At 35.4% G+C, this 26,232-nt stretch overlaps 6 protein-coding genes and 1 non-coding gene across 11 annotated transcripts; 5 read left to right on the top strand and 2 right to left on the bottom strand.

Annotated features, from left to right (window-relative positions):
- The first annotated feature begins 909 nt into the window (after positions 1-909).
- On the top strand, positions 910-981 carry TRNAQ-UUG. The gene has a single exon. It is a non-coding gene; the product is annotated as a tRNA-Gln (tRNA).
- A 993-nt stretch (positions 982-1,974) lies between these two features.
- On the top strand, positions 1,975-6,721 carry LOC121793042 (regulation of nuclear pre-mRNA domain-containing protein 2-like). 4 transcript variants are annotated; one of them, XM_042191238.1, is made up of 8 exons: positions 1,975-2,231; positions 3,213-3,294; positions 3,452-3,699; positions 4,376-4,495; positions 4,585-4,741; positions 5,173-5,309; positions 5,394-5,429; positions 5,667-6,721. In XM_042191238.1, the coding sequence occupies exons 2-8, from the start codon at positions 3,219-3,221 to the stop codon at positions 6,420-6,422; spliced, it is 1,530 nt and encodes a 509-aa protein (XP_042047172.1). In that variant the 5' UTR covers positions 1,975-2,231; positions 3,213-3,218; the 3' UTR covers positions 6,423-6,721. The 4 variants fall into 4 exon arrangements, with proteins under 4 accessions (XP_042047172.1, XP_042047170.1, XP_042047169.1 ...); XM_042191236.1 differs by having other exon boundaries at positions 3,151-3,294; XM_042191235.1 differs by lacking the exon at positions 1,975-2,231 and adding an exon at positions 2,958-3,086 and having other exon boundaries at positions 4,588-4,741.
- A 629-nt stretch (positions 6,722-7,350) lies between these two features.
- On the top strand, positions 7,351-10,135 carry LOC121793043 (membrane-anchored ubiquitin-fold protein 4-like). Its single transcript, XM_042191239.1, has 3 exons — positions 7,351-7,686; positions 8,311-8,481; positions 9,875-10,135. The coding sequence occupies exons 1-3, from the start codon at positions 7,557-7,559 to the stop codon at positions 9,928-9,930; spliced, it is 357 nt and encodes a 118-aa protein (XP_042047173.1). The 5' UTR covers positions 7,351-7,556; the 3' UTR covers positions 9,931-10,135.
- Positions 10,136-12,796: 2,661 nt separating this feature from the next.
- On the top strand, positions 12,797-14,473 carry LOC121767651. Its single transcript, XM_042163981.1, has 2 exons — positions 12,797-13,149; positions 13,940-14,473. The coding sequence occupies exons 1-2, from the start codon at positions 12,981-12,983 to the stop codon at positions 14,275-14,277; spliced, it is 507 nt and encodes a 168-aa protein (XP_042019915.1). The 5' UTR covers positions 12,797-12,980; the 3' UTR covers positions 14,278-14,473.
- A 271-nt stretch (positions 14,474-14,744) lies between these two features.
- On the bottom strand, positions 14,745-19,278 carry LOC121767639 (actin-related protein 2-like). The gene is made up of 15 exons (XM_042163968.1): positions 19,077-19,278; positions 18,714-18,824; positions 18,021-18,155; positions 17,846-17,917; positions 17,679-17,757; positions 17,429-17,478; positions 17,088-17,191; positions 16,921-16,989; positions 16,790-16,853; positions 16,636-16,704; positions 16,455-16,538; positions 16,320-16,378; positions 15,883-15,949; positions 15,303-15,386; positions 14,745-14,983 (listed from the first exon to the last, which is right to left on the bottom strand). The coding sequence occupies exons 1-15, from the start codon at positions 19,116-19,118 to the stop codon at positions 14,903-14,905; spliced, it is 1,170 nt and encodes a 389-aa protein (XP_042019902.1). The 5' UTR covers positions 19,119-19,278; the 3' UTR covers positions 14,745-14,902.
- Positions 19,279-20,290: 1,012 nt separating this feature from the next.
- Positions 20,291-22,169, top strand: LOC121793041 (60S ribosomal protein L7a-2). Its single transcript, XM_042191233.1, has 6 exons — positions 20,291-20,385; positions 20,461-20,710; positions 21,173-21,342; positions 21,433-21,561; positions 21,643-21,735; positions 21,828-22,169. Exons 1-6 carry the CDS (start codon positions 20,383-20,385, stop codon positions 21,957-21,959), a joined length of 777 nt encoding a protein of 258 aa, XP_042047167.1. The 5' UTR covers positions 20,291-20,382; the 3' UTR covers positions 21,960-22,169.
- A 414-nt stretch (positions 22,170-22,583) lies between these two features.
- On the bottom strand, positions 22,584-25,783 carry LOC121793039 (ACT domain-containing protein ACR6-like). Of its 2 annotated transcripts, XM_042191232.1 has the most exons (8): positions 25,529-25,783; positions 25,226-25,323; positions 24,974-25,019; positions 24,730-24,844; positions 24,512-24,579; positions 23,496-24,107; positions 23,284-23,388; positions 22,584-23,217 (listed from the first exon to the last, which is right to left on the bottom strand). In XM_042191232.1, exons 4-8 carry the CDS (start codon positions 24,734-24,736, stop codon positions 22,894-22,896), a joined length of 1,116 nt encoding a protein of 371 aa, XP_042047166.1. In that variant the 5' UTR covers positions 24,737-24,844; positions 24,974-25,019; positions 25,226-25,323; positions 25,529-25,783; the 3' UTR covers positions 22,584-22,893. The 2 variants fall into 2 exon arrangements, with proteins under 2 accessions (XP_042047166.1, XP_042047165.1); XM_042191231.1 differs by lacking the exon at positions 25,226-25,323.
- Positions 25,784-26,232: the final 449 nt, after the last annotated feature.

Here is a 26,232-nt window from a genome sequence, read left to right as displayed (position 1 = left end):
AATTTGATAAGACATAGAGTCAATAAAAGATGTAGTTATGGATATGAAGATAAAAAGTTAGAAATGTATTCATCTACCATACTGCATTCTAATAATGACAGATTTTATGAGGGGCATTTAAAATGGCCACTTGAAATGCATCGTGCTTCATTGCCAGAAATTGAACTACACTGTCACTACTTTTTGAATTTAGGTTCCTCAGTAATAAAAATAATTGGGCAAATTATCAAGAATAATAAATAGGCTAATGTTTGACTTCAAAGTATACACAATTTTCCTCAAATCTAAATCGATGGGAGAATTAAAAAAAAATCAAAGTCATGATATACACAATTTTGTAGCTTCTCTGGTAATTTATCCATTTGGGGTAATATATTTGATATGTACATAGAAGAAAAACTCAACAAGGGTGATTTGTTCCATTAAGTTAAGTGGAATTAGAAGTGTGTGGGCAACACATGCAACAGTTGCAATTCCCTTCCCTGTACTGTACAAGTACAAATACGAGGTTGTTAGTTGCAATTCCCTTCCCTGTACTGTACAAGTACAAATACGAGGTTGTTGGAAGGCAAGCCTTGGAAAATACAACCAATGGCATAATGAGAACACATGGATTGAAGTCTTGAAACAGATTTTTACAAGAAGAACTATGACACCTTCAAGAATTATAGAGAGAATGGTAGCAACAACACACTCACTCCTTCCTATGTAAATACAGTAAGACTTATGCGACTGAAGCTAATTAAGCATGCAAAGAACATACTACATCTATATTTTAATGAGGATTTGAAGTGAAGGAGACAGTCATGATTAGATGCATACTCATATTTCTAACTCCTAGAAATAAACTTTTGACATGTCTATATGTTAACCAACAACTAATTACATGTGAATGAATTTTACAAAACCGGTTCTATGGTGTAGTGGTTAGCACTCTGGACTTTGAATCCAGCGACCTGGGTTCGACTCCCGGTAGGACCTTTTTATTTTTCTTTTCTTTAATTTATTTTAAGTATTTCTTGTTTTTTTTTAATTTTCACTCTTTATGCTTGATAAGTTTTTCCGACTACTTTGCCTCTCTTTATAAATAAAAAATCACACCTATAATATTATTTGATTCCATTTAATTGCAATAAATGGTCTTTTTATCTTTATATTTGAGGTACTTTTCCGATTGTCTCGCTCACCCGATACATAGAAAATCACACACATTGATATTTGCTTACTTTTTAGTCTTTGAAGTTAAAATGATTTCAACATCATTAGACTAATGCTTGCTGTAATTTTCCGCCTGATCGCCTCTCTCGATGATAGATAAAATATCGCACATGTTGTGTTCTTAATTTTCATTTTATAACATTAATTGTCCTTTTCCAGTATTTATTAATATAAATGGCTCAACATCAATTGGGTAATATTAAATGTATTTTTTCGACAATCTCGACAGAATATAAAATTATAGTACGTGTTATTGTATTCGTTTCTAGTATTTACTTGAATCATGCAAGGGAATTTCGATTTTTACGTGCATGTTAATTTAATTCAAGAACAATTTTTTATCTACATTTTAATTAAAAAAACAAAAATATGCAATGGACCATACTTATTGGAGTATTTTAATAAATGGAACACTAAAAAAATACTCTAAATTCCCTTTGATGGGCACAAGATATTGATATTAAATTCCCTTTTTTATAGGTTAACAATTTATAGTCTTCTTATTAGATTTTTTAAATGCTTACAAGTTTTTGCAATGTATTGGACAAAATAAGCTAGTAAATTAACTATTGGATAGATGCTTTAAATTTGATTTTTTTTAAGGCCACTCAAAAAGGAAGTGAATCAAAGAATGAATAGATACCCTACTCAGTTCACTCAAAAAGTAAATCAAAAACACAATTTTTATCTATATGAAAAATACAAGTAAAGATAATAATAAAACAAAGTATATAAATAAAATCATCACACGGTAGAGAGGTGAAGTCAATTCTCCTTTCTCATTGCCGCATGATATCAATCCTCAAATCCAATTTGTCATTGCGAACCCTAATTTCAATTCTCCATCTTCAAATTCCTGCAATTCGCACTTAACTACGAAATCATCGCTTCTGTGTACTAAATTCCGCTTGATAACCCAAAAGTTTGACGAGTCCTCCATTGAACATAAAAAGTGAGAATGAAGTTTGAAGAAAATTAGTCTTTACCATCAGAGGCTCGTGTTTCTTCTAAAGGTTTGTATTTTAAAGCTCATGTTTACAATTTTCTGCTCGCACCTTGTGTATTCGGGTTTAATTGGCAAATTTTCAGCCGTTTCACGTGTTTTTATATCCATATTTGATCAATGGAGAATATGTGCGAGATTTTAATGTGCGAATTCTCTGTTTTTGGTAATTATTTGAGCTCATTTTGCTTATGTGGGTAGCCTTAGAATCCTGGCCGTTAATTCGAGGGGTGAATTGAACAATTTTTGGTATAAATAGCTGTTCACACCACTCCTTACTCTTCATCTAGAATTTACTATACCCGGGTTTAGATGGGTGTTCCAATTTTGTCAAGTTGTCCTAGTATGGACAATGTAGTTGCGATGAAAAAAATTCAGTCTTGTACGATACAAATTGGGGTTGGATGTCTCCTTACACCGTGCCCCGTGGTTAAGATGACGTGGGCTTGCCTTTGAAATAGCTCAAGAACAAGTTTCTGTATCCAGATTACCTGACTAAGCTTTTCTATGTACTTGTTTGTGCGAATGCATGCAATAATGATAAGATCTTTGAAGATTCACTAGTATCGTTGTAAACCTTGGCATAGTGGAATGACCGATGTCTGCAGAACTCAGTATTATTTTTCCGTTTAAAACTTTAGGTTTCTTGATTTTTATAAATTTTACTTTTAGTTCAGGTGGGATTATGTTCCTTACGTCATGCATTAACGTCCTACTATTTTCCTTACTTAAGTGGGTCTTGTAACTATCAATGCGTAATTACTGTTTCACCTACTACCTCTATCTTTCCATGTTTTTGTGCGGGGTTGTCGCCAAGGTGCTGACGTGTTACCACCTCGCTCGCAATTTCTCACCATGTTTGCGCGTATGTGAGTTGTCTCCACGGTGATTATGTGGCTTATGTGTTTCTTATTCCTTTTAAATTGCAGTACCCGATTTGCTTTGTGTGGTGGTCGGCTAGATACTCACTGGCCTGGCAAACTTTGAGCAGGACACCATGGGAAGCACTTTTAATCCTCAGATACTGGTTGACAAGCTATCAAAGCTCAACAGCTCACAGCAAAGTATTGAGAGTATCCTGCAATGCTATTAATTAGTAGCTTTGATGCTTGTTATCTATGATGGTTTCCCCCACACCCCCCCCCCCAAAAAAAAAACCCCATTGGTGCTGTCTTGTTATGTATGGCAAAGTTTTGACTGATTGCTAACTTTTTCCTTGACATTGTCGAGCTCTGTCACACTGGTGCATTTTTCACATGAACAAAGCAAAACAAGTCGTAGAAACATGGGATAGACAGTTCCATAGTGCTCCCCGTGAGCAGCGCCTGGCTTTTCTATATCTTGCAAATGACATTCTCCAGAACAGTAGACGAAAGGGTGCAGAGTTTGTTGCAGAGTTTTGGAAGGTTTTACCAGATTCTCTTCGCGATGTAATTGAACATGGAGATGAATTCGCAAAGAGATCTGCTTTGCGCCTGGTATGTGTATCTTTTGTCCATTTTATACGTGCATATATGGATCAGGGGAGAAGATATCTTGTTTCGTGGATGCCATTTTCTATTTATGGGTGTCAAGAAATGAAATGATTGTGAATTATGAAGTAAAAGTTCTAAAACTAAATGCATAATTTCTGTTAACAAACAGTGCAAGTAAAAGTTCAGGAAGGCCTATAAAAAATTGCATGAGTACTCTTGTTTGTTGGTGTTATCATATACATGCGATGTACTTTGATTGCATGAACGATTTGAAGGCACTTTCCAAATTCTTCCCCTCTTTAATATTTACTTCCATATAATTATTGGAATAATCTTATATTTAGTTCCAAGTTATAGGTTTCTTCACTTAAAGTTTTCGTTATCACTTAAAAAAGAGATTGTTTAGTAGTTTATCTTTATCAAACGTTTTGGACTCTCTGCGCTTGTTATCTTCTAGCACTCGCATGTATGATTCTGTTACCTACAACGCAAATGCAATTTCAATTTTATGAAAATAAATTTAACTCCCGTGTTTATAAATCTTTATGCATGTCGGTTCGTCGTGTTGCAAACAGAGGGAGAAATGGGATTAATTTTTTTTCTTGGTGGTATTCATTTCTCAGAATTATTTACAACAGTTTACTTGAAAAGTCCAACTCTATTTACTTATCATCTGCAGATTAGCATATGGGACGAGAGAAAAGTATTTGGCTCGAGAGGCCAAATTCTTAAGGAAGAGTTTGTAAAAAAGCAATTGGACAATGGCAATAAAACTCGGAAGCTTACCGGATCTAAACTGGTACGTCTTAAAATGGCAAATGCTTTCACGACTACATGGTTTGTGTATTTTAGTTTCAAATAATTGGTTGTTCTTTCCTTTATATACAGCAGCCGGTTGGCGGTAATTCATTGGAAAAACTAGTTTCTGGTTTTGAAGCTGTCTCTAGCAGTCGGGTGGACGAGGATGCCATTTTTACCAAATGTAGAAATGCTATCACCTTTGTTGAAAAAGTCGAGAAAGATGTTGAGGGTGATTCTCAATTAGGTACGTACATTTTCATTCTCATGCGCCATTGTTTATCATATCTGACAAAACCCGAACATCTTTACACGATACCGTTAATATATATAGTTTATCATCTTCTTTTTCTTACCTTGCATGTGCTTTGTCCATCTTGTTTGAATTAGCTCCTTCGGATTGATGAAAGAAAAGATAGGGAACTTGTCTTTTAAGAGCTGTCCCCAGCCAGAAATATATAGTGAAATCACTTTTTGTGGGGAAGATTAAGCCTCAACTTTTTAGAGGTTGAAATAATAATAATAATAATAATAATAATAATAATAAATATAATAAGAATAATAAATAAATAAATAATAGTGATAGTAATAATAATAATAATAATAATAATAATAATTCTTCATCATCTTGCTATGGTGTTGACAACTGAGCCTGTATCTGTGGAAAATATTGAGCAGGCCATTTCAAGGGTGGTATAGGTGATGAGCTCAAGGAGCAGCATGCCGTTCTAAGGGACTGCATCACTCAACTTGCTGTTGTTGAATCTGCTAGAGGAAACCTCGTATCTCTCTTAAGAGAGGCTCTGCAGGAACAGGTATATTTCTTGGAACAAGAGTTGGTTGTCTTGTTTTAATTTTTTCTTACATCTTACTTTGAACTGTGCTCATATTGTTAATAGGTCTATAAGCTGGATCAAGTCCGAGATCAACTTCAGGTATACTATGCTCGTTTATTGTTGCTGAACTGTGCATAGTTAATGGAGTAGTTATTAAGGATGCTTAGAAGTTAGAACTGGATCATCACTATTGAACTGAATCTCGTTTTACTCAATGATTCCACTTTTTGGAGTGATTAAGAAACTTCGGGACTGTTATCATTACTGATTTCGTTATCTATGTGTACACGCGATAATAGATAGCTGATTCTGACCATACAGCCCTTGCATTCTCAGGCAGCGCAGACTCGTTCGGAGCAGGCCGGTAATATCTGCAAGCAACTTCTTGGCGGCAATGGTAATGGACAGATTATTGTCGAGCAGAGTAGAAAGGCAGTGCCAGTGTCACAGATGCCGCAGAAATTGATACCTGCAGCAGGGGAGCAGACAGCCTCAGTGACCTACACCCTGCAGGCGCCCGCTCCTGGAAATTCAAGCCACATCAAAGAAGAACCGAAATCCGCAGCAGCTGCAATGGCAGCAAAACTCGCAGCATCGTCGTCTTCTGCCCAGATGCTGACCTTTGTGCTCTCGTCTCTTGCGTCAGAAGGAGTGATCGGAAGCTCCATCAACGAGCCCCCTGAGAAGAAGTCTAAGCTCGAGAACGAACACCCTTCGTACGTTCCTCAGAACCCCCCTGCTCCAGCCTTTGAGCAAAATCTGCCGGGCACTTCCCAGGAGATGAACTCAAACGAGCCCCCACCACCACCATCATCTCCGCCTCCCATGCCGCCATTGCCACCACCACCTATGCAGTCGTATCTGGTGCCCCAATACATGCAAACTGCGATGCCAATACTCAGTTGCCAATACACCTACAGCCCGAGCCTGCAGCCGCCGCTACCTCCACCTGGTTACACCCCAGCTGCCCCTCCGGCAACTGGAGTTTCTCCTTTTTCTCCTCCGTCGAATGCTTATCAAAATTTTCCACCGGAAGGGGGTTTCTATGGCCAGCCATCGTCTCTACCGATGGCCCCGTTGAGCCGTCAGTAGAACGACGGCCCGACCGCCCCCTCTGTCTGAATATGACCATGGTGTTTAATATAAACTAGTTAAGCTTCGTTTCCATTATACAGTAGCAATGTGGAGAGATTTGGATTGGGTATATAGTGATTTGCAAATTGTAATTTAGGCTCTTTGTAACTTAATTTCTACTACAATTTTTTTGGACCTTTAGGAGTTAGGGAAGTTTCTATTTAGAGTCTTTGTTAGTATTTGAATTAATCGTGATGTATCCATATATATCTTGGCCGTGCATGATTTCATCAATTCATTATGCGGAATATTGATAAGCTGGTCGTTGGGATGGGATAAATGGTGGTATATGATGCATGAGGATCTATCGTTATTGAGTGATGCAAATAATACAATGCTATATTATTATTATATACTCTCACATAATACTCCCTCCGTCCCGGACTACTTGCACTTATTTCCTTTCTGGGCGTCCCAAGTTATTTGCACTCTTTCCATTTTTAGTACAAATTATCACCTACCGCCACAATTGTTGACTTTGCTATACACCCATTCCTTAATCTCTATGCTGAAAAGGAAATCTGCGAGTAGTCCGGGACGGAGGGAGTATTTAAATAAAATAAAATAAATCGAATGAGTGTAGCTTTTGTAGGTCTTCTAAGACTGATTCAAGACTCCGAAGACAATCTATTCATTCAAAAATATAGTACTACTATTTGAAGGAAGAAATGGAAAAACAAATGATAGAATGAAGTGTGGATGAATGAATGGTATCTTTATAGGAGAAAAGGAATAAAAATATAAAAACTATAAATTGTAAGCAGATGTTGATGACTATTTCAGACAAAGTCATGATTGACTCATGTTTTTGTACACGATTTTGCTCAGTGTAGCAACGTGCTTTGTAGCCAAGCCAAGCACACCCGTTGCCGCATGATGATCTTATTTTTGGAAAATATAAGAAAATAAAACTTAAAAACAAAAAAGGGAAATGAAAACTGATAAACCCAACCCCTATGGGAATACAACTTGAAAACCGAAAAAAAGAAGTGGAGAATCCACTGCATAATTCCTCAACATCTGTTCTAGGGTTCCTCAATTTCGATCAATTTCGGTTGCCACCTCCAATTGTGAGGATATTGGAGAAAGCAAATGCCGGAGGAGGATTTGGTAGAGCTGAAATTCAGGCTGTACGATGGATCAGACATCGGTCCGTTCCGATATTCGCCGGCGTCGACTGTTGCTATGCTGAAGGAAAGAGTTGTCGCAGAGTGGCCTAAAGGTTAGCTTAACTCTTCAATTTTTATGCTCTCTTTGAATTTTGGAGCTACAACATGAGCTTGTTTCATTTGATTTTGTTGTCTTCTATGTTCAATTTTCCTTTTGTGCATTTGATTGAGGGAACATAGTAAATATTGAAGAAAGTTTATCTCTAATCGTTTTAGTAGTTATAAAAAATATGTTTTGAGTCTATGCCCATTGATTAAATAACTTATGATTAAACGCTCGGTGAATTTTATGCGTAAATGGTAAAAATTACTGAAATGTTAAGAATTTGTGTGTTTATAAGAATCTAAAGCAGGGCAATTTTAAATGAAGTTGTGGTTTTCGAGCACATGAGGAATTGAGTTTCAACTTTCAAAGACTTGTATAAGTTTATGCCATTATGATTAAATGCCCTTTGATTTATGCTAAAATGTGGTAAAATTTATTGAAATGTTATTAGGGAGTAGCTCCAGGATTCATATGATTGTAAGAATGTATTAGTAGCTCCAGAATTTGTGTGAACGAATGAAGTTGTGGTTTTCGAGCACATGAGGAAATTGAGTTTCAGAGACTTGTATTAGTTTAATGCATACGTTAACCATAAATGTAATGTAATTGGAGCAGTTTTGCTTATTATCAGATAAGAAAGTTACCCCAAAAGCAGCAAATGATGTGAAATTAATAAGTGCTGGGAAAATTTTGGAGAATAACAAGACCGTTGCACAGTGCAAGATGCCATTCGGAGAGCTGCCTAATGGAGTTATCACCATGCACGCTGTTGTACAGCCATCGGTAGCAAAAGCTAAGACGGGTAACTTTTTTACTTATTTGTTATGATGCAAACCTGATTGTTAGTCATAATTCATAAGTTCAGACACTCTAATTGTCTTCATATTTCCTGCATACTTAATTTTGCCTACAATGTTTTAACTCGTAGATTTTGAGCTTTTAGTCATGTGGAGCTGTAATCTTTTGCACATAGGTTTCTTGAATAAGATACTATGCTCGAAAGTAAATCTATGGTTTCAGCATAAATTTGTATGCATTCAGTACTTTGCTTATCACACAAGTTGGAATGATGATCACATTACAAATATAGCTATTACATTGACTAAAACTCCTAAAAATGGGAGTCGAGGACAGGGGATGGTTGGATCTAGGGAATACTTGGACACTGAGAAAAGAAGCATGCAGTCTATGTGGATTTTGAAATTTTTGGCATGTTTGAAGGTTGAATAATATGAATATATCCCGGTCGTGGTGTAGGATAATGATAGATATGTCGTTAAAGATAAATGCCGTATACTAGTATAGAAGAATTTAGCCAATTAGACCCCGCGTTTACTTTGCATGATTAACCTGGATAGGATAAATGAACAAAAATTCCAGTCTGATCCAATGTTTACTTTGTTGGATAAAAACTAAGGATGTCTCGAAGCCGCAGATTATTTTTATCACCTAAAAAGATTTTAGCAAAATTTTTATCATGCGAAACTGGTGGATTAGAAGGATCCTTAAAATGAATATACACTATTCCTATTGTAAAAGACCTACCAACCCGAACTCATACCCTCATTCGTCCACATATGGTGATTATCATTGCTAGTTGCTACACGAATTGCAATGCTCAATCCATTCCAATCTATTACAGTAGTGAGTACACTTTTATGATATAACAAGTATATTCCTTCTATGCATATTTGTGCATAAAATATGGCTATAAAACCTGGGAATTTTCTCCTTTTATTCATCTATTTTCCACCTGTTTTTCTTTCTAAATAATCATTTCCTAAATAAATTCATCACAACACAGACCCTCAATTGTTTATTGTTTTTTTCCTTTTCCTATTTATGATAGCATAGTTGATGCACAAACATACATAGAAGGAATATACATCATAAACATGTAGCCGAGCATTGCACTTCCTATAGCAATGAGAATCACATTATATGGCCGACTGAGGGTATGAGTTTGGGTTAATTGGTCTTTTACAATAGAAACAATGCAATGCATCTTCATTGTAAGGATCATTATAATCCTGCCATATGCTGGAATCTAACGTCAGTAGTCTTGTCTGGATTTCCTATACAATTTTCCTGTGAAAATAAAATTAATCTCATTTCACAGTGATTCTACTATCATTTAGTCCTCAATATCCTCTTTCCCCAAAATAGTTGCTGAAAGTTCCCATTGTGTTTAACAGAGAAGAAGGTCGACGAGACTCCAAAGAAGAATGTATGTTCGTGTTCCATCTTGTGAGAGTGGAAGTTTGATTCAACCACACAATAATTTGTAAACAGTACAATGCTCATAATTCAGTGTGTGTTTTGAGAGCATTTATGTGTAAGAGTTGTTTGTCATGTATGCTTGTTTCTATAAAAATTTGCTGCTTGTACATGTGTAGGTGCAGAACTTTTACATACTACTCCATGAGAATACAACATCTTTGGGTTCTTCCCTCCAATACTTATCTTCAAGTTCTTGATCAGTGTTTGATTCAGTATTTCTTTTGTTGTTACTGTCACTCCCATATTATAAATATAAATATAAATATAAATATAAATATAAATATAATATAAATATAAATATAAATATAAATATAAATATAAAGACTTTATATTTATAATTTCGAAAAAGACTTTTGCGATGGATATTCGCAATGCAACCAACCAATAATCCATTTTATTTATGATATTCGATGAAATTCATTAGTTTTGTCACATTCTAAAATATAAGTACAACAATTTACAATCATAATCCCTCCCTTATGTGAAACTAATTCTTTATTTATTTGAGATGTCCCATAACTTAGCTTTGTTTCATAATCAAAATTGCGTGACAATATTAACATTACATATGAATTATGTGGTTTCTAAATAATGACAAAATATAACATTTAAATTTCAATTATGGTTGTTATAAATACTCCATTATATGCATTTTTCTAAAAGTTCGTGTAGTAAAATTAAAGGGGGAACTAAGTTGTAGGGTCATAAGAGGACTTAAATGAATACTTATAATGGAAGATATGAATCTCTGTTTTGGGTGGGGGACAAAAATAGGGACAGGGGATGTTGAATGAATTCAACTCCTTAATTTCAGTGTAATAAATTTTCTGAGAAGAAGCATTGAATTTTGAGATAAGTATGTGCAGTGTGCACCCAACCTATAGATATATACACGGATACACCCAAACATATACTACTCCATATACTTATATACAGGGACGGACCTAGCATGAGCCAAGCCACCGCTCTAGCGGGGGCTTGGCCGGCGCCGGTCTCAGAACCCCACCATCACACCATGGCCGGAGGACGCTGCCGGTGTCTGCACTTTCAGTTTTTATGTAGTGATGAGAGGAAGGGGAAGGAGTTAGAAAATTAATTACTCTCATTTACTTTACAGTTGGCAGCAGTAGGGCCCATTTTATTTTATTATGGAGTACATTATAATATAACTCTAATGGTGTGTTTTTAGAGATTTATCAATATACATTTTTATTGGAGGAATAATGTTGTGTGCTATTTATCTTGCATTTAGTTTAATATTTATGTTTTAATATAAAAAAATGTTACTAATAGTTATTTAAATTATGAAATTTGGTCCAATTTTAGTTAATCTGTTAAAATATTAAATCACGAAATTTTGATTGTTCTCAATTGTCTCATTTACGTAAACAAAGTCATAAAATGTAGACATTTATTATACTAATGTGGTAGTAATTAAGAAAAATTGTAATTTTGTGATTTAATATTCAAATTAATGTTATATAACTTTCCAAATATTACTACTTCTGTCTCATATTAGTTGCACTTTTTATTTTAGGCCATAAACTTTGGATTATTTTTTAATATGATTAAATTAGTATTTTAAATATAATGAGTGATCACTAAATAAATGAACACTTAACCAACATAAATATATTAATTAAATACTCTAATTCTTAGTTAAAATAGAAATAGTGTAAGTAGTTTGGTACGAGCCAAAATACAAAAGTGCAAGTAACACGGGACAAATGGAGTACTAAACTTCATAATTTGAATGAATATTATCACATATAAAAATATTTTTGCATTTAAACTTCATTATTTATTTGCGTTTTATCATTTTATAAATTTATAAAAATAAGTAGGATAGGTAAGATTTTTTGAAATACTATTTTAAATATATATATTATTTTAAAAATTTTAGCACCAGCTTATTTGGATTTCTAGTTCCGTCCCTGCTTATATACATGTGTATGTATGTGTGTGTGTGTGTGTGTGTGTCGATATTTATAATTACACGTCTTCATTTTTAATTTGGAACCTCCTAGTTTTAAAAAATTATTTGATTATGTAATAATTATAATATGATAGTGTAATATGGATTTTACATATTTAAAGTTTTTTTCTATTGTAGATAATACTATTATACTACTAACATTTTGTGTAATATTATTATCAAGTAACAGGGGTGAGTTATAGTAAATTCTAAATAAGATAAATAGTATACTTAAACCAAAATGATAGGACATGAATTTTCTACAATCATGATCACCTCTGACTGTGATAATCAATTCATTAAATGTCTAGTTCCAAATAAATTATTCTCTCTGTTTCTGAAAATAATAGTACATGTAATTTTCTACAATCATGATCACCTCTGACTGTGATAATCAATTCATTAAATGTCTAGTTCCAAATAAATTATTCTCTCTGTTTCTGAAAATAGTCAGCTTTAGCAATTTTTTACTAAGTACATTAAAATTTCGGCATCAAATCCTGTATTTTTAGGGAAAAGAGGAAGTATTATTGATCCGAGCTCTTAATTTATAAAAATAAAAGAAATTTGCTTCTATCTCTCAGGCACAAGTGTGAGGCCTTAGGAGATGAGCTTCTGGCCGCCAGTGGGTTAAGGTCTCCTCCTTAACGAGCTACTGCGTACCCTGATTGAATCCCCTCATATGATGTCGGGCCGGAGGCCGCCAAGGCGACGGAATCGCCTTTTTAGTGCAACAAAAGAAATACTCCTACTAAGTATGCATTGTAATTAAAATTGCAATCCACTCAATCAAATCTTTCTCTCTCTCTCTCCTACACACCTGCTCCATAACAAGCCAAAGGAAGTTCACATGCACTTGTTTTATATGCATAGAGGAAAAAAAAGGTGCTGCAACTCCACAAGCTTAAGAGAGAGAGATGCTACTCCAACACAACTGTCATTCATTATCTACACACACAAACATGAGAAATTCATAACAATGTAGCCATAGGCTCCTAATAAAACCTCAAGTCAAATCTCATCCATCATCAATTAACACTGCTGCAATGGCCTCAAGATTAGTCTTTGCATTTTGTTTCTTTTCATTCCTCCTCCAACTTGAAGCTGCTAAATCCCACTCAAATATTAATAATCCCCAAATCACTGTGATGGGCATTGTTTATTGTGACATCTGCTCCAACAACTCCTTCTCCAGACATAGCTACTTCTTACCAGGTTTCATCTATTTCCCCCCTTTTTCAATTGTTCCAACTTTCTTTCTTCTTTTTCTTGACTTGTATAGTATGCTTACCTTCTTTCATTGGGTTTTAGGATGTGTTTGGCTTTGTCTTAGTTTTGATGTGAATGAGTTAGGTTCTGTTTTCTGGGAAGAAAAAGAGTTGGGATTGCAAGATTTTTTTTATTTTTATTTTCTTGGGGGTGGGGTGAGAGAGAACGTGTATTCTTATGTTTTGTGAATAATTTCTCAGTTGAAGTTCTTGAGTTTAAAGCATTCTTGCAACCTTAACTTTCGTGGTTAAGGTCGTTGTATAGTTTTGATGTGAATGATTTAAGCTGGATTTAGCAAGTTTTCTGATAGATGAGAGAGAGTTTGAACACTCTTACTTGTCATTCTTGACCTGTACAATATAAGCACCTTCTTTGAGTTTAGGGTGTGTTTGGTTTTGCCTTAGGTTTGATGTGAATGAGTTAGGTTTTGTTTGGAAAGACAAAAAAAAAGGAGGAATTGCAGGATTTTTGTGGGATGAGAGAGAAAGTGTTCTTGTTAATTGTTTGACGAGTTGGTTTGAGTGGATTGTATTTTTACTGATTCAAGTTCTTGCAACCTTTGTTTCTATGAGTTATAGCTATAATATATGCGTACCTTTCTTGAAACTAGGATTCATTAGGTTTTGTATTTAGTTTTAATGTGAATTACTATTTAGGTAAGAACTTGCGAGATTTGTGATAAATGAGACAATTTTCTTGCAATCATAACTCATTTTTTTATTTTGTTATGGGACAGGAGTTGAGGTTAGAATAGATTGCATGTTCAATGCAATTGCTCCTAGAACTGCTGAGCAAATATCATTTTCAGTGAACAGAACAACAAATAAATATGGTATTTATAGGCTTGAGGTGCCTTCTGTTGATGGGGTTCAATGCGCTAGAGATAAAGCAGTGAAAAGCACTTGCCGAGCAACTCTGCTCTCGACGTCGTCTAAGGCCTGCGCCATCCCAGGGTTTCAGTCGACTTCCGACCAGATTTCAATCAAATCGAAACGAGCCAATATGTGCATTTACAGCCTCAATGCATTGAGTTATAGGCCATCCAAGAGAGACACTGCTCTGTGTGGGAAATGAATCAATAATTTGGTTATGATTTATATCTCTACTTGAACATTATAAGGGATGATTTTTAGAATTTCCTGTTTGGTGCAATCTTTATATGTAGTGTTTGGTTTGTTTAGATATCAAGTAATATGTACATGTATTTAAGGTTTGCTCTTGATGTCCTATTTTGCGTTAAACTAATGCACAACGCAAATTTGTTCACCAATACAGAAGATACAAACTCTGTTTCCTTAAAATAGAGATTTTGGGGACAATCTAAATTCTAATGCAAAATTGGTTAAATAGGAGAGAAAAAATAGTTGAATATTATAGTGGGACCTACATCATTAGTAGCCTGGTGCATGGTTAAAGGTTGAAATTGATTAATTTTGGTAGGTGGACCAAAACATAGACATTTTTTTGGGGATGAAGAGAGTAATACTATTAAGTTGATATAAAGGGCATGAAATAATGAGCATAATGTTGTACAATGGACATCCAAAATAAGCACATATTTCATTTTTATTGATAACAAATACTAGTATTTGATTGAAGCCAAAACACAGTGAAGGATACATACATGAAAATACCTTAACTTCTAGCTTAATATATAGAAATTTCGAAACTGCAACTCGGGAAACTGATGGGGTGAATCTCATGCCTGGCCTAGTTTGCTCAGACAAGCAACTCCCTCTTCCAAATAGTCTTGTCTGCTAATCCAGAACTCTGGAGCATCCTGCAATGTGTTGCACGATATCAAGTTTTTACTACTTGCTCTGCTCCAGCTAAGATGATACATTTCTTCAGCATTTTTTTTTAGAAAAATGATAATAAATAGTTAAAGCAAAATAAGAGAGAAAATAATGTAGAAGAGACTCCCCTCTATATTATTCTCTCTGTTACTCTACTTTCTCTCCACTTTAACTATTTATTATCATTTTTCCAAAACACAAACGTGTTATCTTAGCTGAGAGGGAGGGAGTATGTATTTATAAAATTGGAAAAGCCAAATAAAAGAGTGTGTGTGTTGGTGGAAGAGGATAAATAATGTGAACCTTCATGATTCCGGCAAGAACTGCGCCCCCAAGATACACCATATGCTTTCTTCGTGGTGGATCCTCTATACGCAGTCTTAGTTTCTATGCCAAACAATAAATAGAATATCACCTGACTCGTGTTCAAGACAAAAAAGAAGCAAAAGTAACTCAAACAAGATAGTAGACTTGACTGGTTATGGTGAAAGCCTTGTGACCCACTACAAGATGACAAACTATCGCTTATTATATTTTAGAGTAACAAGAAGCATTGAGTGATTACCACAGGTCTTTGAAATTAGCGTAGTACAAACAATCTAGAGCTTACTAATCTAAACGTCAACATTTTAACAATGTGGAGTGGATTGCGTTTGAGCCTTGGAATTCTCAAGAGATCAACTCAGCCTCGTATTATTTGCAAATAACAATCTCGTTAATTATGCTGCACGTTAGAATCTAATGTGCTTAAGTTGTTCTAATTAATTTATCAACGACACGAAGGTTGAGAGACAGAGAGAGTTGGGAAGTGAAGAAGAGATTAAATTTGTCATATTCCATTGAAAATGATATCAATTTAGAAGCAGAATTGGTATCAACTTACCTTCAATCCGTCCTTATTTCCCTTCAACACAGAATCAAGATAATGCTCCGATAATTCCTTCTCCAAGCTGGTAATAATATGACATAATTAAGCAAGGTAAAAAGAGTTTCAAGAGAATTAAAAACAAAACATAGCCCTTAATAAATATCAAATCCACCAGAACCAGCAAGATTCTGCGCTAACTTAAGCTATTTATAATGAGCATAATACGTCCAACGAATCTAACAAGCAAAGATAACGAGCAAAGGCCTAGTTGTCATTTTAGTATAGATAAGAAAGCATGATAATCTCTTTGCATCTCAGGCTAATAATCTATACCAATAAACCCACACAAAAAGTTGTCCTCGCCAACATTAAGTTGATGGACTTTCCCGATAAAATATGCTTATGAAACGATCAAGTTTGTCGCTGAAAGTGGAGAGGGATATGATATATACCGACTAGGTAATCCAGGATACATTGTGCTTCCACCGCTTAGGACAATGTGCTGGTAGAGCTGCAAAAAGAAAATGATTCTAATTGCACTATCAACTGCAAAATGCAGACCTTGCAATTAAAAGAAATATGGGTACCATCATCCTATTGTCGATATCCATTTCCTGGATGCAACGAAATACCATGTCAGCCATTCCATCTCCTTCGACATCTATTAGCTCCTGTATGAATTACAACAAATAGATTATTTGCATAAAAGTCATAAAGCATGGATCAGAAAGTACTCATAATGCTTTGGAATGGCAGAAACATACTTACGGGAGAGAATAGAGCCTCAGGTGCTTGAAATCGCTCATTCCCAACTTTAATGACCCTTCCATCTGGGAGCTAATTATTAGAGGTATATCAACATCAATGATACATGTTATCCTATAAGTTTGGTAAATGACAAGAATTTGCAAAAACAACTTACAGTATAATTTTTTACGAGGATGGTGGTATCAAGTCCCAACTGATACTCCCTTTTGTAATCATAACTGCAGGAAACTAGGCAAATTTTTAAAACCTGTGTGCCGTCATTGAAAGAAGTGAAGGCAAGTTCACCTTATATAACAAAGCTTCTCTTTGATATTTCTCACTGTCTCAAAGTCAGCATTTCTGTTCATAGCATACCTTCACAGAGATAAAACGAATAATGAGAAAAATGCCATATAGCCCAGTATCCCCAACATAATGCAACAACTGAGTAGTGAAATTTCAAGAACACATACCCCCTTCTCATGAGCAAATCAAGAAGATATGATGTTATGTGGCGCCCAGCTACGTTCATTCGTTTTGTAAGATGGGGAAATGAGTATCCATCAACAACTGGAACCTGGGATACAAGTTTCACAGATCACTTTCAAGAGTATAACATGACCAAATAAACACACATGATTCTAGATCTTCACACGATTAAACTAGTTCTGACTTGATCGGGCACTATCAAACTGGAACCAACTTTTCAATGCTATAATTCTCATTGCAATTTCTTTTAAAACGGAGGACTCATTAAGTGTCTTTTGTCACCTCCAACTCACATCACAAGTACAGAACAGGGACAACATATTACCACATGAGTGACTCCATCGCCAGAGTCAATAACAAGTCCCGTAAGCAAACCTGAGTCGGGTCAAGAAACATTAAAAGCACATTACTTTTATATCCAAAAGGAATTATAAATTTGAGACGACTATTTTGACATCAAAATCATTAGATGATCCCTTTATAAAGGGCAGACCATTTACAATATCCTGGATTCAGTAGTTAAAACTAGAAACTTCAGCTACAAACATCTAAAAACCATTTATTCCTGTAAGCACCTTGAGCGTATAAGGTTAAAACAGCCTGGATTTGGATGAAAACACCTTGAAATTTGTATTTCTCAAACATAACCTCAACCTGAAACAAAGATAATGTGGAAATAGATTAGTCAATATTGAACATTAAGAAGCAAATATAAGCACATCATTCTAAGATGTCAGCTCACCATCTTTTCACGATTTTTAGATGGATTCAGAGGCGGATCAGTAAGCAATATTTTACATTCAGTAGGATCTACCTTCAGACAGATAAGAGCAGGTGAAATTCAGTTCCATCTTAAATGATATTGCCCGCTTCTAATCAAAGATAGTGATCTAAATGAGGTATAGAGGAAAAATGACCTTTAGTTCGCTAGAAAATACATGATCCCACACATGTCCCATATCATCCCAATTTTGAACGATTCCATTGTTGACAGGATAAGATATGTCCAATTGATGCCGCCACTTTAAACAAGCATCACCCACAAGAGTATCCTGTTCGAAAAGATACGAAAAGCCAATAGTCATGGATAAGTTGGTGCAGCTCGACAAGAGTTGGCATCTGAATCACGATATGAATTAAAAGCTTGCTTCTGAACCATAGAATTGAGATTGTGGGAGTAGGAAATGATAAATAATCCACTTATTCCACTTCCAAATCCCAATGCTACAATTCCTAGATAGCTATTGCACTTTACATGACTATATTTCCAGCAAATAACAGCTGAGTAGAACCTTGTGGTACCCATCAAAATAAAAAATGGGAATGGCCAACCTTTCTTTGGCTCCTAGTCGAACTTCGATAGCTTATTTGAATTAAAGGTTAACATACAGACATTGATCAATCTTACTGCACATTGAACGTGAGTCCCAAGTCCAACAGTTAATAAATTGGAAGAAAACTTATCCAACATTTACTTCGTGTACCTAAATGGATCAAGCTACAGCTTTTCCTTATCTAAATTATGTGGATCTGTTACCTACACACGCATTCGTCTAAACTGTAAATAACAAATACCAGAAGTAGATGAAACAAAAGGGCAACAAGCTGACCGTGAACTCTTGTTCCATTAAAGACTCTTCATAGCGAAGCATTGGCCTCCCAACAACACAAGGGAACACAGATGTTGGGAAATTATCCCCCGCAAATCCACATTTTACATACTGCAACCAATTCATACAAAACCTATTAGCATCGCTAATTGACCTCAAATTGCCCTCGAAAACCTAATATCATTCTATAATTAAAGATCAGCAGGCAAAAAAAAAAATTTCAGCACTCGATAAAAACAAGTGTTGCGGATTTAGCTAAACATGCAGCATCGATCGGAAAAGGAAAGTGATAAAAAATAAATGCAAACGGATAATCGATCGATAAACGGAGATGTGTAGGTGGTTGAAGATGAAGGCAATTACACCGGTGCCGTTGTCGCAAACGACGACGTTCCGGCTATCCATTGATATCACTCAGAACACCAGCAAAATCAAAACTTTCTGCTGATTTCACCAAACTCTCTTGCTTTGAAACTCAGCAAAGTAACAATAATGATTCTTTTCACTAAACTATTCAATAGTAATGACATTTTCTGTTATATGTTTGTTTCAATTAAAATTCAATTGTGTAAATATGAACTCCAAAACACATATAGGGGAGTAAGATTTTCGTTTATTTGTTGTTTCAAATAAAAAGTCAATAATTTTTAGGGGTAGTAATGCTAATTTTCTTAAATTACGGTCCATGTTAATAGAATCATCTTTTAATTTTGGAAAGTTGTTAATATAATTTAATCATTTTTATTTTTGACTAAAAGTAATTATCATTCTTATTTTATTATCTCTTCCTATCTCTTACTTTATTCACTATTCATTTAACACACTTGTTAATCTATGTGCCGAAAAGAAATGTGTCTATTAACAAGAAACAGAGTGAATAATTTGATAACTCATTAATGCAATGTATTAAAAATGTCAACACGATTAAATTAAAATGTCAACACGATTAATAGGATAAATTGTCTTTAAATGAGTGAACTTTGAATCATTTATGAGAAGGGATGGTTACTGGGCACATCGGTTATCTGTAGAGATGCTTATTCGGTACATTAGTTATCAATTAAATCGATCGATTATTAGTTAACTAATCAACCAAATTATTTAGATTATGGTTTCAATATTAGTTTACAGTGCGCTATCTAACATTTCTCTAGAAATCATATTGTTCAAACATAGAAAATAAGTTGGTAGAATTCAAAACAACGTTTATTTTGTCACAATGATGTCATTTTATTTGACATTGAAATTAAAGTATAAAGTATTAACACAAAGTATAAGTTTTTGAGTAATTATTATCATAAATCATAATGTATAAACAGTATTGTACTCAAGTAATATACGTACATAATTTATGATTATACTAGTAATAAATAACTTAAAAACTAAGTAAGATTAATTACCTATTATAATAACTAAATAAAACTAAAACCTACATTATAAATCATGGAGTATTTTTTATAAACAAAATCAAATAATACTAGTCTTATATAATGTAGTTGGGCTTCGACCCATTAATGAGCCCAATATAGTTTACAAATTCGGCCCAATATTGGCATAAACCCTAGATCCACATTTGCTTTCACCAAGTATAAAATTTAGGGTTTCCAGTCCAATTGCAAACCCCTTCTCATTTCGTCGAAGAAGAAGACGCAGCTGCAGCAGCACAGAAATGGTAAACAAAATTCGATTCTCACTCGCCATTCATCTACACATCCATCTCCGTTAATCTAACTATGTTGATTTTCAGGCTCCAAAGAAGGGCGCTAAGCTTCCGGTCGCCGCCAAGAAGAAGGTTGAGAAAGTGGTCAACCCACTCTTCGAGAAGAGGCCGAAGCAGTTCGGGATCGGCGGCGCTCTCCCGCCGAAGAAGGACCTTCACAGATTCGTGAGATGGCCGCAAGTCGTGCGCATTCAGCGCAAGAAGATGATCCTCAAGCAGCGCTTGAAGGTGCCACCGCCAATTCACCAATTCTCCAAAACATTGGATAAGAATTTGGGTACATCTTTTTTATACTGATTTTCTACGTTTTAGCTCTTTAGCTTTGGGTAGTTTTTGTTTGTTATCGTGAATGCCTTTCAATTATCTGCTACATCTCTGTTTTGCAATGTTTATATAGTATGTTATGTTTAGAAGTTGTTATATACTATTGTTTCAGTAGAATGAGTGGTTTTCCGATATAAAACTGTAATCTAGTTTTTAGACTATTCTGGATTAGGTTTAAATATCTAATGGGTCAATGCAGTCATGACTTGTATGGATATATTCCTATAGAATGATGAATTTTCTGATGGAAAATTATACTTAATTCTTGTTTGTAGAATATTTTAGGTTAGATTTAGCTATCTAATGAATGGAAGCAACCTTGATTTATGAGTATTTAGTTTGATTCTGCATATCTAATCTAAAATTAGTTTATCGCATAGACTGACACTGTATATTGATTTTATGCTTGAATTAGCAACTAGCCTATTCAAGATGATACTCAAATACAGACCTGAGGATAGAGCTCAGAAGAAGGATAGGCTTTTGAAGAGAGCTCAAGCTGAGGCTGAGGGCAAAACCCCCGAGACTAAGAAGCCAATTGTGGTGAAATATGGTTTGAACCATGTGACATACCTAATTGAGCAGGTTTGAAGTCCATCCTCATCCTATTTGTTGTGTTCATCTGACTTCTGCTGTTGTGTTTTATCATTGATTTTATGTGTTCTTTCTTTACAGAACAAGGCCCAGCTGGTTGTGATCGCCCATGATGTTGATCCTATTGAGCTTGTTGTGTGGCTCCCTGCCTTGTGCAGAAAGATGGAGATCCCATACTGCATTGTCAAGGGCAAGGCTCGATTGGGAAGTGTAAGTTGCAACCCACCTTCTCAATTTGCATTTCACTTTTGTTCATTTTTTTCTAATTTGATTTTGTTTTGTGCTGTGCAGATTGTACACAAGAAAACTGCCTCTGTTCTGTGCTTGACCTCTGTAAAGAACGAGGACAAGATGGATTTCAGCAAAATCCTTGAGGCCATCAAGGTATTTTGGCTATGTCCAACTGTATCATAGATGTGTTTCTAGTTTGGTTATTTAATTTGAGGCCTAACCCTTTCCATCTGCTGTGTTTACAGGCCAACTTTAATGATAAGTACGATGAGACAAGGAAGAAGTGGGGAGGTGGTGTCATGGGATCTAAGTCACAGGCCAAGACCAAGGCGAAGGAAAGGGTACTTGCCAAGGAGGCTGCACAGAGGATGACTTAAGTAGTTCCTGTGTCTTTGCTTGTCTTAGTCATAGTGTCAATGAGAGATCTCTTATTCTGCTATCGTTTTTCCAACATCAGACTTGAATTTTGTTCTTCGAATGCATCTATTTTTCTTCTGTTTGGAGCTCCTATCCTTCAGACTATCTACATGGATAAATCTTACGTTTCTCGAGCGTTTGATTAGTTATTTAATTATTTTTATTTTACAGCTTGTTTAGTTTTATACCCCCTCTATTTCTTGTTAAATGAGTTGTTTTTCCATTTCGGTTGCTCTCTTAAAAACTTGGCTGTTTCTCTCAAAAACTTTCTATCAAAAGGTCTTTGGCCTACCCTGCCCTCACACTCCTAAGTTAAGGGTGTAATGTTGCTTCAGATTATTCATCTCCCACTCTTATGTCTAATTTAATATACTATACTACTTCTGTTTAATTGTAGGCATTTCCAACTGTCTAATACAGTAACACTATCTAATTTTTGCTTATTTCATTTTATTTGTCAATGTTGTCCTATCTAATATATCAAATGTAGTAGTAGTAGTAGTAACTGTTAATGTTACCAAGTGATGAGCGAAATTTTGAAGAAAGCTAAATCCATCTTTGTTTTACTGATAAAATATACCATGTCACAAGAAGCATTTTCATTAACATTTAAGGCTTCTACATTCTTGGATATGTACATATTTTGCATCTATATACTTACAAGAGCCTTAGCTTCAACAGAAGAGAGTTAATAAATACTACATGTACAAGGCTACACAACCCTCTTCCTAACCTATCGACAGTATGTGTGATTTCATCTACCTGAGGAACATGGCCATTGCCATAAAACATCTATGTACACTATTCTTATGTTTCCATGTTCCGCCATCGACCCTAACATGAAACCCAGCAAAGTAAGAATTTCGATTCAAGGTAGTAGAGGAGGATCTATAATCACGTAAACGAGGAAAAGGTTCGAGATCTGAAGAAGCTTCCTAAAAGGAAGCTAATTGTGCTCTCCTGCTGTGGTTTTGGGGAAGAGTTAATGTCCCATTTGACGTGCAAAACACCACCACCAATCTGTTCACAGATAGAGTCGACAGTCTTATGATCTACGGGGCTGCCAGTAACATCCGTGACATAGAATGTATCCCTTGCTTTCCCACCCCTTGTTGAGATCTCTGCTCTTTTGATGCACAGACCATTTTCCCTAAATATCCTGGTGATGTCGGAGAGAAGTCCTACTCTGTCTTCAGCACACAGTTCCAATTCTAGACCCTGATAAAATGCAGACAATATCAGAATCTGTTTACTCATTCGACACATTCCACTCGATATCAGTACCTCAGTTCCTCGCCTTTCAATGGCTGCTTCCAGACATTGCATCACACGGTCTCGTTCAGCTTCTGAACTAATAGGGACCCCATCCATGTGCCGAATATAGTATTCCTATATTGCCCGATAAATGACTTTAGTAGTGTCAGTAGATGTTGCTCAGAGCAACCACTACTCAGTTTATTTATGAACACAAAAATCACGTTTACAAGAAATTGTACCTGATATGCCTCCGTTCTTCCTGTGTGGACTACCCCGTGAAAGACTACATACTGCATGTCAGTCAGAGTGCAGATAACGTCAAACAATAGCTTGGGTCGATCTTTTGATCTCATGGTGATGACCGTATAATCTTTTTCAGCACAATCTGTTACAATTACATGAGGTCTGGAGTTCGTGGCATGAGCATTGCCACAAATCAAGTTGTCAGCTTTTTCATAGTCTCGGTCAGCAAACATGATCTGGTGTAACCTTCGTTGCCTGTGGGTGACGCCAGGTGGTGTAAGCGTCATTTTTGCAGAATTCAGATCACTGTGTCCCCTGAGAACATTGCACAAGAGCTCCTTTATCGCTGCTAGGCGCTTTGGATCTTCAATTGCACAACCCATGGTATGGTCAGTGATAAGAACCACAGCTGCAGCTCTTTCATTGTGCGTCCATATCTCGGCATTCACCACATTGCACTCGAGATCCGTCAGGACAGCACAGACTTCAGATAATAAACCGGGCCTGTCTCTTCCTGCTAGCTCAATGCACGTATGCTCTTCAGAAGGGACCAATCCAACCAGTCCTTTCAAAGAAGGTTCAACCAAATCATCACTGCTTTCAAGTCTCTGCAGATGGTTGAGTGGAAATGAGAATAGAAAACAAATGATGACAGAACCAATGAGCAAAATATAATATGCATGAATATACATACTTTATCATGGTTCCACAGAATAATGACAAAAACAGAACATCCAGCAAAGTTCTTCTTATTCTTAATCCAATTAGACTAACGCATGTTCCAAATATATTTCGTGTGCTTAGGCTTAGCTCGGCACCACAAGTGGATGCAGAAAATTATGTAAAAGTGCTTCAACACTTATAAGATCTAATCACTACCAATGCATGATGAGTTTCTTTGTTTTTTATACATAGGAAAAAATAAAAAGTTCTAAGAACTTAATTTGGAGAAATGACACACCACAAAGTGGTTCAGGTTTTAATCTTTAAAACGAAAAGGACCGATATATACCTCTTGGATGTAGCTGATGGTCTCTTGATCTCTAATTTTGTTTCCATTTTGATCAATCACATTGAACACTGTACAAAATTGTGTTAGATACACCGTTGAAAACTTGAAATGAAGAAATACTAGAAGCTTATATAGAGTCCAGAATACCAAAGCACCCTTGTTACCAACTTCCAGAAATCTTAGTAGTGTAAAAAGTAACTGTCACAAACGAAGCTTACCATCCATAAACCATCCACCATCAGATGATATGTACGCTTTCTTAATCACAAGATCCAAATCTGTCAAAATTTGGACCACCTGAAGGAGGATTCCATGCTTATTGACACTATCAACCTAAATAATATAAAACCATCTACCAATAAGAATATTTATAGAAATTGCATAACTATAATGAAAGAATGAACATTATCCTGGTATGAAAGTCAAAACTCAAACTCTACGGGACAAGGGGATGGAGCATGCCTGTATTAGAGTGGCATCCTCACAAGCATCATTATCAATCACAACCCTGCAACAAAAAACCAAGAATTAAGTCCTCATACAAACACATAAGTATTTCATTAAAAAAATGCTAAAATACAGCATCCATATTTTGACAACGAAAATCAATACAAAAATGGAATCCCTACACCAAATTCCATGACATTGTTTGTAGAAAGAACACTAATCAAATTCATGTGCGTGTGTGTGACATGGAAATCTCAAAACTACTACCATAATAACCGGCACTAAATTCCTCAGTGATAACCTAACCACCAAAGGAGCACGATGCCTCTACTTTTATCAAGCTCTTCACCGCAATTGAAAATCACCTAAATTTACGAAGATAAAAAAATTGAAACACAGCAGTTGCAGATATAATTGATTCACGGAAAATAAAAATTCATGATGGCGCCAATCAGATACGAGTACAATCAAGCTATAAAAAAGCCCTAGAAATATTCATATGCAGTAGAAAACGTCGAAATCGATAAAAATCAAACGAAGAAATCATTAAAACAAAGATATACAGCAAACCTGGGCGGATTGATCCTGCGCAGAAGCTTGGCAAACTCGTCATCCATTTATTCAAATGTGTGGAGGAAATTTTCCGTAGCAAAAGAGAAATGATCGGTGTGGATAAAAGTAGGGATGGAAAAAATGGGAGTGCGCATGCGCTGTAAACAGAGAGTCTTCTCCAATATGTGAGGAGAAATAATATTTGCAGAAAAAATGAAGAGAGAGAGGAGTGAGAATTAGCTGTGTAGGAAATGTAGGCGTCTGTTCACTCGATTCAAGGAGTAGTAACTAACTGCGACGTGGCTTCAACAACTTCCTATTTATAGTACTATCATTTTTCACAATTACTCCACTTCATCAATTAATGAATAATTATTTAAATCACCAACAATACATTTTTATGATATAACAAAAGGAAAAAAAAACCCCTCTCCCATCCACCCTAAGACTCATTTATTTCTAATCGAATTTCAACAAATATAAAAAAATTTAGAATTTCAAGAAATATAAAAAATATGTTTACAAAAGTATTGGTTATGTATATATTTATATGTTACAGCATAAAATGACGTATAAGGAAAATATCATAATTAAGGAATTTATTTTGGCCACGTGAACATAGAGTTATGCTCTGCATATAAGTGAAATTATTAATTATGTATCGAGAATTTAGCATAAAATCAAACTTTATTAAGAATATATTCGACGCCTTAGCCACTGAA

The sequence above is a fragment of the Salvia splendens genome, chromosome 2, assembly GCF_004379255.2.
Source record: "Salvia splendens isolate huo1 chromosome 2, SspV2, whole genome shotgun sequence".
NCBI classification, from domain to species: domain Eukaryota; kingdom Viridiplantae; phylum Streptophyta; class Magnoliopsida; order Lamiales; family Lamiaceae; genus Salvia; species Salvia splendens.
The sequence above is the reverse complement of the archived record's forward strand: the minus strand, read 5'-3'. Positions and strand labels throughout refer to the sequence as shown.

What these genes read in the sequence shown, in the direction of transcription:
- LOC121793043 (XM_042191239.1), top strand. Translation starts at nt 7,557, where the DNA reads ATGCCGGAGGAGGATTTGGTAGAGCTGAAATTCAGGCTGTACGATGGA. An exon ending in TGTCGCAGAGTGGCCTAAAG is followed by an intron (nt 7,687 to 8,310) that starts GTTAGCTTAACT and finishes GCTTATTATCAG; the next exon opens with ATAAGAAAGTTACCCCAAAA. An exon ending in GGTAGCAAAAGCTAAGACGG is followed by an intron (nt 8,482 to 9,874) that starts GTAACTTTTTTA and finishes TGTGTTTAACAG; the next exon opens with AGAAGAAGGTCGACGAGACT.
- LOC121793042 (XM_042191234.1), top strand. Translation starts at nt 2,973, where the DNA reads ATGCGTAATTACTGTTTCACCTACTACCTCTATCTTTCCATGTTTTTG. An exon ending in AGCTTACCGGATCTAAACTG is followed by an intron (nt 4,496 to 4,584) that starts GTACGTCTTAAA and finishes CTTTATATACAG; the next exon opens with CAGCCGGTTGGCGGTAATTC. An exon ending in TGAGGGTGATTCTCAATTAG is followed by an intron (nt 4,742 to 5,172) that starts GTACGTACATTT and finishes AATATTGAGCAG; the next exon opens with GCCATTTCAAGGGTGGTATA.
- LOC121767639 (XM_042163968.1), bottom strand. Translation starts at nt 19,118, where the DNA reads ATGGATAGCCGGAACGTCGTCGTTTGCGACAACGGCACCGGT. An exon ending in TAATGGAACAAGAGTTCACG is followed by an intron (nt 18,156 to 18,713) that starts GTCAGCTTGTTG and finishes CTTTTCGAACAG; the next exon opens with GATACTCTTGTGGGTGATGC. An exon ending in TTTAACCTTATACGCTCAAG is followed by an intron (nt 17,479 to 17,678) that starts GTGCTTACAGGA and finishes GACCCGACTCAG; the next exon opens with GTTTGCTTACGGGACTTGTT.
- LOC121767651 (XM_042163981.1), top strand. Translation starts at nt 12,981, where the DNA reads ATGGCCTCAAGATTAGTCTTTGCATTTTGTTTCTTTTCATTCCTCCTC. An exon ending in ACATAGCTACTTCTTACCAG is followed by an intron (nt 13,150 to 13,939) that starts GTTTCATCTATT and finishes GTTATGGGACAG; the next exon opens with GAGTTGAGGTTAGAATAGAT.
- LOC121793041 (XM_042191233.1), top strand. An exon ending in AACATTGGATAAGAATTTGG is followed by an intron (nt 20,711 to 21,172) that starts GTACATCTTTTT and finishes TGCTTGAATTAG; the next exon opens with CAACTAGCCTATTCAAGATG. An exon ending in GCAAGGCTCGATTGGGAAGT is followed by an intron (nt 21,562 to 21,642) that starts GTAAGTTGCAAC and finishes TGTGCTGTGCAG; the next exon opens with ATTGTACACAAGAAAACTGC.
- LOC121793039 (XM_042191231.1), bottom strand. Translation starts at nt 25,575, where the DNA reads ATGGATGACGAGTTTGCCAAGCTTCTGCGCAGGATCAATCCGCCCAG. An exon ending in AGGATGCCACTCTAATACAG is followed by an intron (nt 24,845 to 24,973) that starts GCATGCTCCATC and finishes TATATTATTTAG; the next exon opens with GTTGATAGTGTCAATAAGCA. An exon ending in TGGTGGATGGTTTATGGATG is followed by an intron (nt 24,580 to 24,729) that starts GTAAGCTTCGTT and finishes AATTTTGTACAG; the next exon opens with TGTTCAATGTGATTGATCAA.